We start from the raw sequence: 10,569 nt of genomic DNA, 5'->3' as shown, positions 1-10,569 counted from the left end.
CTTCTAATGAGTTCAGGAATATTCTGTATTTTCTCTTTTATTGGAGTCAGGGTGTCAGGTCTTATGTGAGAATTCTTGATCTATTTGGATTCAGGCTCTTTACAGGATGAGAAGTAAAGCTCTAGTTTCATCCATCTACATGCTGCCAATCAGTTTAACCAGCACCATTTGTTAGGCTCTGAAACCATATCCAACATTTGCCAAGTGACAGTGTCTATGTGGCCCATTCTTCCTCAAATGGCCGAGAATAGAAATTCTGATGAGAATAGGGAAAGGATGGAAGGAAGGAGAAAGGGGGAAGGCAGTGACAGTATTTCAAGAACTGAAAAAAATTACAGGTATTAAGAGAATTTTTATTCAAAATAAAACACATTTACATTTGTTTACAGTACAAATAGGCTGCCATTCCAATTTCATAGCTATCAGGGAGGTCTAACTGAGGAAATAGCAAAGCTTGTGTGATGTAGTAAAAGGCTCTGAGTTAGCAGCTGTTGAAACAATAAGTCAGTTATCTTGTTAAAGATAATCTAGCCGATGCTCCTATGTAATGTGGATCCTTTAATAATGTTTAAGTAATTAGAGACATGATAGTTTTCTGAAATGCTGTAGTTAATTATAATGTTGCTGTTGATAAAAACCTCCCAGTTTATAAAGTTATAAAGACTCCTACTTAACATACAAAAAGTCATCAGGATAAAAGGCCATTTTGTAATGAAATCTCTATTGATATAGGTCATTCATTAGTTAAAATGCTATCTGGCATAACTGGAGTGCTGTGACTGGTTTTCCTAGTCTTAAAATAGCATTGTTAGGCCGGCCAGTGGTAGCACACACCTTTAATCCCAGCACTTGGGAGGCTGAGGCAGGCGAATCTCAGTGAGTTCGAGGCCAATCTTGTCTACAAAATGAGTTCCAGGACAGCCAGGACTGTTACACAGAGAAACCCTGTCTTGAAAACCAAACTAAACCAAAACAAAACAAAAAAAGCATTGTTAATAAAGAGAAATGTAGTGTTATCACAAGTTAAGGATCTGATTCAGACAGGAAAATTGATTATAACTACAATGTTCCGTCTAAATGTTAGAATATATTTTCAACTTTAACCTAGATACATCTAACTAATAAATTATAACACTGTGTTTTCTGATTTAGCTAATTAATTGAAAGGTTATGTGATTGAAGGTGTTTGATCTGGAAGTGGGATTGCTTTGATGTGAAGGAGGCGTAGTGTGGGTTTTTACCGGCCATAGCCCAGCTGATAACTTTGTGGCTATTCCAGTGAATAGCAGGAATCTGTGCCCTGGCTACCTTTGCTGTTCCTGTTATCTGCTTTCTTGTCTTTGCTCTTTACTACAGTGGAAGTGGCTAGGTTGTTTGGGTTATTCTTCCAAGGGGAAAAAAAAAAAAGAAAGGGTGGGCCTAGATTTCTGTGTGTTCTGTGGATGAATGGGATAGACATGCTTAACTTAAAGCAAATCTGGGTATAAAGAGATTATGTGCTTAACTCTGGCTTCCTCTGCATCTCACCCTATTCCATGCAGTTCCTTCTCCTTCTTCCATTTCAGAAGGGCTTTGGTTTTGGTTACTAGTTTCTATACCCCTGTTGTTATGTGAGCCAGTCTTAATGATCCCTTGGATTCATCCGTGTGCATCGTGGACAGGGCGATATTTTCATATCTTTCCTGAGGTGCAACACACCCACAGTGGTGAATAAGCGTCATTAGGTCCTTCTGGAAATTCTTGTTGAGAAAGCCATAAAAAAGAGGGTTTATGCATGTGGAAACCATAGCAACCAAGTGGCAAATTACAAACACCAGGTCATGGTGGCAGCTCATCAGCATTTCGTGATACCAGTCAAAGATGACATTGAAGATGTTTAAGGGCAGCCAGCAGGCGCCAAAAGTCACCACAATGGAAATCAACATCACATTTACCCTCTTGTTCTCATTGAGGCGGCTCTTATTTTCCCTCCCCCTGTCGACCTTTCTAGTTCTTTTTTGGAGGCAGATAACAATCCTCAGGTAGCAGATAAGAATGAAACCCAGAGGGACAAAATACTGGAGCATAAACAATGATGTGGAAAAGAGGAGTTGGTTCAGTTTGGAAGGCCAGATCTCTACACAGGCCACCCGGTGGGTGTAGATGTCATCCGGGAGAGAGAGATTGTGAAAGGGCTCATTGGTCAGGTGGTAGGACAGGAATAAGGGAACAGACAATGAAAGGGAAATGAGCCAAATCAAGACGATGCCCAAGTAGGCATGAGATACCCTGGGCTTCCAGCCACGGGGGTTCACAATCAGCTGATATCGTTCAATAGCAATCAGTACAAGGGAGAATATGGACACAGAGACTGAGACACTTTGCACATAGGAAGTGAGTTTACACATGGCGTTCCCAAATACCCAGTGGTCCATTAGAGTGTAGATGACTGTAAAAGGGATGCACATGACACACACCAAGATGTCGGAGAGGGACAGATTGGCGATCAGTATGTTGGTAACATTTTGAGCTTCTCTCTGCTTCTTAAAGATGATGATGATAAGAGAGAGGTTTCCAAAAATGCCCATGATCAGGACCATAGTATATGCTGTGAGTAGCAAGAGTATGGCTAGAAAAGGGGGTTGACAGGACTCAAAGTAGAAAAATGCGGAGTTGTTGCTCTTGGCACTGCTTTTATTTGGTGCTGGTGGGTTTGGGGGCACTTCCATTATGTCAGGGTTGTGTCAGCAGTGGACGTTTGGCCATCAGTTCTTGAGGTACCCCTGGCTCTGAAACTCTCAATGGATTATCAGTGGGTTGAATCTTCCTGAACTCTGACTGTATTTGGTGGAAGCATAAATGATGTCAGCATGCTCTTCTTGTGATCCTGAAAATCAAACACAACCCGTAATATTAATGTAAGTTCCTGTTTTCATGAGAGAGTCTCATATGCATGAAAGGATGACCTTGAACTTCTGATCCCCCTGCAGGGATTATAGACATTTATCACTACACAAGATTTTACATAGTCCTGGGAATAGAACCTAGGGCTTCATGCGTGTTAGGCAAGCACTTTACCAAGGGAGCTACATCTCCAGCCACAAAATCTTAACAATATAGATACTATTGTTAACTGTATAAATAATTCTACAAATAGGACAATGTTCCTGAGGATATGGACATAAGTTAAGCGGGTCTATTACTAGTCTTATCAGTAAGGAGTAAGACAAGAATGTGACAACACCCAGGTAACTATGTAAGACAGTGGTGCATGTATACACACCTTCTGCCTATTTTTTCAGGATCATATGAATATGTACCCTTTTCATCTAACAGATTGTGCAAATCACGGAGGTAGAAATTGTATTGTAGATCCCGGAAGACTATGTTTAGATTTGTATCTGTCATAGTGTGTTTTTGTTCACTCCAAAACTCATGGCTAATATTCATGGTAACGATATTAAGAGGTGGGACTTTTAGGAGATAAGTAGGCCAAACAGTCTTTCCCATCATGGATTAGCACCATGTAAAAGGGGATGAGTGCTAAGGATGTAGCTTTGTGGTAGAGTGCTTACTTAACATGTACAAGGCTTTGTACTCCATCTGCTCCAAAAATTCATCCACTCATGCAGTAATGCATGCAACCATCTAGCAAGAGTTTTCTGCCTCTGTCCCTTCTGCAACTAAGGCCTCAGTACTTATTCCCTCTACAAAAGCATCATCCTGGAAAGCAGGCAGTGGTTCTCACCTACCTGAACTTGCTGACACATAGATCCTGAACTTACTAGAAACTAGGAACGATGAGAAATAAACTTCTATCATTTATCAATTACAGAACTTATGGTATCCTGTTACGCAGCACAAAGGAACTGGAGGAAGACAGGTTCCAGGCAAATATGTCCAAACTTTTGACACTGGAAGAGAACATTTGTCATCTACAAGGTTCATACTTGAGAATAATGTGATTAAGTTATCAAAGAAGTGGAAAAAAGTGTTCTAAGAGAACAATGTGATTAAGTTATCAAAGAAGTGGAAAAAAGTGTTCTAACTTTTAAAGCGTGTTTATGATTTTGTGTTATGCCATTCTCATGTAGCCAATCACTTGTAGCCTGCAGGCCACAGGTTGGACATACCTGAGGGCACTACTAGAAATGATTTACATCCGATTCCTATCTGAAAAACCAGAGTAAATAATGCCTATCTGTCTGAGTTGTGTGAAGATTACATAATATTGTGCAACTGAACTTTGTTTGGGACCATGCTCAGATTTTGAGAATCAAAGAAGGAATTAAATGCATAGCTGTAGATGTAACCAACCGTCTTATTAAATAAGAAACACAGAGCCGATTCAGAGAAGAAAGCCAAGAGGTCAGAACTAAGAGCCTTACCCTTCCTGCTTCAGCTATCCTGCTTCAGCCAAGAGAGCTCTCCGAAAAAGAGACCTACTTCCTGTGTGTATGTCTTTAAATAGTCTAGATGTTCTGCCTTCTCATTGGTTGTAAACTAAACACGTGACTGCCTTGTCATTGCCTGTATGTACCGCCCTCCAGGTCCTTAAAGGCGTGCGCCACCACCGCCACGCACTTGCTATGGCTCTATAACTCTGACCCCCAGGCAACTTTATTTATTAACATACAATTAAAATCACATTTCAGTACAAGTAAAATACCACCACATTTCCCCTTTTCTATTTTAATAAAAAGGAAAAAAAAAGAAAAAGGTTATAACTAACAAAAGAAAAACTATATACAAAAGTACAATAACTATATACAATATATACAAATAATAAATGTCTAAACAATGTCTAGTCCATTTGTATTTGACAAATTCAGAGATAATAATTTCATTATCCTATTTTGTTAAGTCCAAAATGTATCTAATTCACTTTCTATCCTAATTAATCTTCAACTATAACTAACTAACCTTCAACTATAACTAACTAATCTTCAACTCCCTCAGAGACCCAAGAAGGAAATAATATTAGCTAACAAAAATAAAAACAGAAAGTGCATGCAAGCAACTTCCAAAAAAATTTGTGAGTTGACAGAAACAGCCAACTGCCTGGACAGTCACCTGAGGTTTCTCCGCAATGCTGGGGCATCATCTTCAGTCTATAGGCTTAGCATATCTGACAGACTCATTTGTGAAGTAGGATGTACACAAGGTCAACAGTTCAACCTCACATTGGGTGAGAGCAGTCCATGCACCAGAAACACCTGAATTCCACTAATGTCATGTCATGATTCAGGATTTTAAATTCTGGAAAATGTTGATGGTTTTTTAATTCAGCTCTCCATTCTTCTTGGCTGTGTACATATGGCTTCATCTCAGCATCCCGTTCTTCTCCACATCTCTCTATCAAATGCCAGTCTACTATTGAGAGGCGTGAGCTTAGTTACTCTTCAAGAATAACTGTTTCAGCTGCTGTTCCATAGCACATCAGAAGCCATCGGCCCACTGCCTGTTCAGCTGCCTTCGAAGAAAAGGGCACTGTACCTTTTCCGAGTTGCGAAGGCCACATCAGGGATGGTGCCATGTGGGATGGTCTGTATGTCAAGTGTGTTGCTGATTGGTCAGTAAATAAATCACTGATTGGCCATTGGCTAGGCAGGAAGTATAGGCGGGACAAGGAAAAGAATTCTGGGAAGTGGAAGGCTGAGAGGGAGACACTGCCAGCCGCCACCATGACAAGCCGCATGGGAAGATCCCGGTAAGCCACGAGCCATGTGGCAAGGTATAGATTAATGGAAATGGATTAATTTAAGATATAAGAACAGTTAGCAAGAAGCCTGCCACGGCCATACAGTTTGTAACTAATATAAGTCTCTGTGTTTACTTGATCGGGTCTGAGTGGCTGTGGGACTGGCGGGTGAGAGAGATTTGCCCTGACCATGGGCCAGGCAGGAAAACTCTAGCTACAAATGGCGTCCAACGTGGTGGCAAGAGTTTCCACCTAAAAACTTAAAAAAAAGATTCTAAAACGGAGCTAAAAACAGCTTCCTAATTGTCTCTCTCAAATGAGCAGCAGCTGCGGGTTTGAGCTACTGGCGGGTTCCTAGTGTGTGCTCTCGACCTGCAGTACGGTGGGAATGAGGCCTCTGCAAGTGGCACATTAAGCTGTGTGGTGGATTTAGCCTTTGCTAGTACAAAAAAAGAGGTTTATGGGCTACACTCTACTTTGATAGAAGCATAGACCCACTATTTCTGAGAGTTGATGGCTCCCAGAGCTGGCGGAAAACGTACTACCGCCATGTTGGGAAGCTGAAGTGGGCGGAGCCAGCAGCCATAGCGCCATTTCAGGCTTAGAAGGCTACAGTTTAAAGCAATAGGCTCAAGCTAATATAAAAAAATAAGCCACGTAAAGATGGCTACCACACAGAGAATCTGGATTATGTTCTCTTTGATATTTGTAACTAAAGAAAAACATTTGATTACAAAAGCTGTTGAGTTATGCCAAAATGTATATTTTAAAGGTACCTTGACTTCAAAATTTGGATGTAAGGATATGTTGCTTTGGAAAGGAGGCTCTGATTTTGTTTCCACAGAAAGCCAGAGGCTATGGATTTGTTCAAGATTAAGATACATCAGGTTTGACCAGCCAAGACCCCCTGAAAGATCTCCGATGACACCATGGCCCTGATGATCCAACATCCAGAATGGTTTCAAGGCAACTGGCTCAGATGACATACCCTCATGGACTATTCCATAATTCTAAAATTTTCTTTGTATCCCCATAAGATACAGCGCCCCCCTCCAGCAGGAAGTAGTAAGAGAAACTACGCCCAAATTCCCAAGTATACCAAGCTGACTTTGGAGATATGTAAATGTTAAAACCTTCCTTTTTAAGAAAAGAAAAGGGGAAGTGCTGTGGGATGGTCTGTATGTCAAGTGTGTTGCTGACCATGGGCCAGGCAGGAAAACTCTAGCTACACATAGCCCTGGTCCCATGGCTCAGCATAGTTTAGAGTGGTTATATTCAGTGGAATTATTCATATCAGGAGACAACACAAGCTTAATGAACTAAGAATAAATAGTGAGATTTCTGTCCTAAAGGGGACACAAGAAGGAGGGTAGAGTGGAGGGATGAAAAACCTTCACATCTTGATTTATTCTTTAGGAATCTGGGGAAGGAAACATAAATAAAATTGATAAAGGAAACTGAGCAATAGGAATGGGAGGAGATGAACTTTTCTTTGCTGTGTGAAATTACTTTGGCCTGCTCTTTCCTGAGTTCAAAGGCTTAGAAGATTGTTACTGGAAAGAAAGCACCTCAAGAGTACTTTTGTCTGTACAATAAACCCCACAAAGAAGAAAACCATAAAAATACCACAGATAAATAGGAGCCACTGATAAACGCAATGTACTTTATAAAGAAAGCCTTGAGGGACTTGTCGGTGATGTGGTGACAGGAGAAATAGCAATGTTTAAAAACGTTAAAGGTTTAGGGCTTGAATGATTCAGGGTTTTTACAGGCCTGAAGTTAGCAGATATTGGCTGAAGGGAAATTTCAAAATATAATAAAGCTCCTCATGTCAGTAGATAGACTTGAACTGTAGGTGAGAAATAGAAAGCTTTGATTGCTAAGTAAAGGCTTCCCACCAAGCAAAATTCACTTGGAGGAGAAAAGGAATGAGAAGGAGATGGACCGTAACTACATATGCAGTCTGGCGTGCTAGCCTGGTATGGGACTTCCTCAAAGAGGACATATTTGCTACTAGCTAGCTGCCAGTCCTCTAGAGCTCAATTTCTTTATCAGTCAAATTAAATTTAAAAAATGGCCTCTTCATTTTACATCCTGTATAAGGAAGGACCAATGAAATGATATCTTGAAAACATTTCATAAACTATTAAACACGCCTCATTATTGTATTGTTGACTGCGTCAGTTACTTGGGCAGAACTGATCTGGCCTCCATCCTCCAGACACTGGAGTGTTCTTATATCTGCTATACTGTTCATATCTCCAGCATCGTGTTTTATGGGAAGGGGTGGGGATATTCTAGTTATATCTAATTTACAGAAAGCCAAGTCTCAGAAGGCCCAAGAAATTATCTGGAGCCAAACAAGCTCATCAAAGTCGTGTGTGTGTGTGTGTGTGTGTGTGTGTGTGTGTGTGTGTGTAAGTAATTTTCTCTACAGTTATTGTTTAAGAAAAACACACTTTCCTATGAATCCTGTGAAGACAGCTCTCTCTTTACAGATGTGAAAATCCACAGAACTTTACAGAATCTCTAGTAGATGGACAACAGAGAAAAGAGTAAACATCAGCAGACTTTATTTTTGTCCTTTCTTGCTGATGTCTTAACAGTGGACTGGGGGACTCACCATCCGCAACAGCACCTGCAAGGCTGTGTGGAAACCTATCTATTCCCTTGTATGTTGACTAGTATTCAAGGAAAAAAAATGCTCTAAAATCTATAAATTCCTAGAGAGGCTCAGAGCTTGGAACAGTCAGAAAAGCACTGGATGGGCTTCATCTGGGAGGGACTCAGAGATGAACGCAGGAGCTGTATTGCCCAAGCCCTCTGCACAGTTCAAAGATTAGTAGTGAAATCTCTAAATATGGACTTTAAATTGCACCGTAGGCTTTGCACTGTACGTAATTGGTAACTCTAAAGTTTAAATATGTCAGTCCTGCTTATCTGGAAGCAAAGTAATGCTGAGCTCAAGTTCATAAAAAAATTCTTAGGATACAATTCTATTTTAGGAATATTCATCTTGGATTGCTTGTTTGGAAATGGGTAATACAAAACAGAGGTATTCTCCAACCTTCAGCTTGATTATATTTTGCTCACGGAGTGTCTACCTTGACTTGTTTCATTTACTTGACTTGTGGTGTAATAATTTCACATTAAATTAATGAAAAAACATTTTGGGGCTTTTATATTTCAAGATGAACAAATAAGAGAATTGTTCTATGAAAATCTCCATGAACATTTTTATTTCCATATCTGGATAGATTTTTGTTAGGGTGTGTTTGTCTTTTTGTCATTAACACAATTCTTTTCAGAGGGAAGGAAGGAGAAGTTGGGAATAGAATTTGTATGTGTTTGCCCTTGTTCACTCAGTTCTTTCCTTATCATTAACTCCCTCATGTTCTGTCCGTCTGTCCTTCTCTAATTTCTTTTTCCTCTTTTCTTAACTATGAAATATAGTTAAGGAGAACAAAAGCACATTTTAAACTATTTAGAACTATATTTTGGCCTAGAAGAAACTCTAAATTCTTTGACTTGAAAGTGACCTCTTCTTCTGCCCTCCTCTCATTGGGCAGGTGCCACTGTGACCACAGCTCAAATCGCCTGGCTGGCAGAATCTCATGCTCTTGCCACTATTTTCTGCTGCTTCTTGCTATACATTTCTTTCAAAGTTCTATATTTTCTATTATTAGTTGTTCAAAACAGGTCAAGAGCATTCTGCAACACACACACACACACATTGAACTCACTTTCCCCCTTAAGTTTCTAAAAACAGAAATTCTGTAGTTGCTTTAATGCAAATAGGATCTTTAGTTGTTAGAGACTTAACGATTTGCAAAGTGCTACACATTTTTTTTTTTTTAGTTCACTCAACAAGCATTCATGTACTGACAAGGTGGGTTGTCTTAACCTGATCAGACACAATCTTGTGCTTTAATAGGAACGACACTTCATTTTTTATTTACAAACACAGAAATTAGGACCCACTGACTTGTTCATGATCGGCTAGAATTGTATATTCTAAACCACATACCAAGACATATTTTTGTGTATTTGTTCATTTAATTTGTTTAAAAAGTTAGTCAAATGGATTGTTCCATGAAGTCAAATGGAACTAGAATTTTGTTACATCCCTAAGAATGCAGATCTACAATGAGTACCCACAATTAGCACTCCACATACTATCCACAGATCCCCCCTCCTCCCTCCTCCCAATCCCCAGCCCTCTTTCCCAAGTCACCCCGCATCCCCACATCCCCCAAATTGAGGTCTCCCATGGGGAGTCAGCAGAGCCCAGCACACTGATGCTCTTCAATTGTTAAAACAGCACCTCATCAAATGTGCCACAGAAAAAAGGCTTAGCTTTACCAATGAAAATAAGTTTACTGACATTTAAAGTTTACTTGCTAGCAGATGAACAAAAGTAGTTAAGTCCTCATTGTGTAAATAGTAGCTCTGGGAACTTGATATTTTTCCTACAATAGTGCATTCATTCTAAAGCTATGAATTTGTTTTTCAGATTAAAAAAACACAAACACAATTGATACAACTAAAATTAAAAATAGGAAAATTCCAATTTCTAATAACCTCCTACTTTAAAATAATATCTTAGCATAAAATGCATATCTGAAAATCATATTTACGTGATTAAAAAAATTCTTACAACTTCATTTCCCAATTTTTTACCTGTTAGCAACTTCCAGATCTATTACTGTCTTTTCATCTTCTTCATGCTTTCTTCCTGCAGTCTTGATATTTTTAAAGTTTCTTTCTCTGCAGAAGGATGCCACATTAGCCATTTCTCCAAGTCCCAGCACTTCCTTCTCCCCTCCTGATGTCTTTCTCCCGGAAATAATCTGTAGTTTCACTTCAGGAGCTCCTCCCTGTAGCTGGAG

General features: G+C 39.7%; 1 protein-coding gene across 1 annotated transcript; it reads right to left on the bottom strand.

Moving 5' to 3' along the window:
- Positions 1–1,406: 1,406 nt before the first annotated feature.
- Positions 1,407–2,851, bottom strand: LOC131896042 (neuropeptide Y receptor type 6). Its single transcript, XM_059246620.1, has one exon. It carries the CDS (start codon positions 2,706–2,708, stop codon positions 1,593–1,595), a length of 1,116 nt encoding a protein of 371 aa, XP_059102603.1. The 5' UTR covers positions 2,709–2,851; the 3' UTR covers positions 1,407–1,592.
- Between the last annotated feature and the right edge of the window lie 7,718 nt (positions 2,852–10,569).

Source organism: Peromyscus eremicus, chromosome 19 (assembly GCF_949786415.1).
Source record: "Peromyscus eremicus chromosome 19, PerEre_H2_v1, whole genome shotgun sequence".
Classification (NCBI taxonomy): Eukaryota; Metazoa; Chordata; class Mammalia; order Rodentia; family Cricetidae; genus Peromyscus; species Peromyscus eremicus.
This window is presented reverse-complemented; position numbering and strand designations above follow the sequence as displayed.

What these genes read in the sequence shown, in the direction of transcription:
- LOC131896042 (XM_059246620.1), bottom strand. Translation starts at nt 2,708, where the DNA reads ATGGAAGTGCCCCCAAACCCACCAGCACCAAATAAAAGCAGTGCCAAG.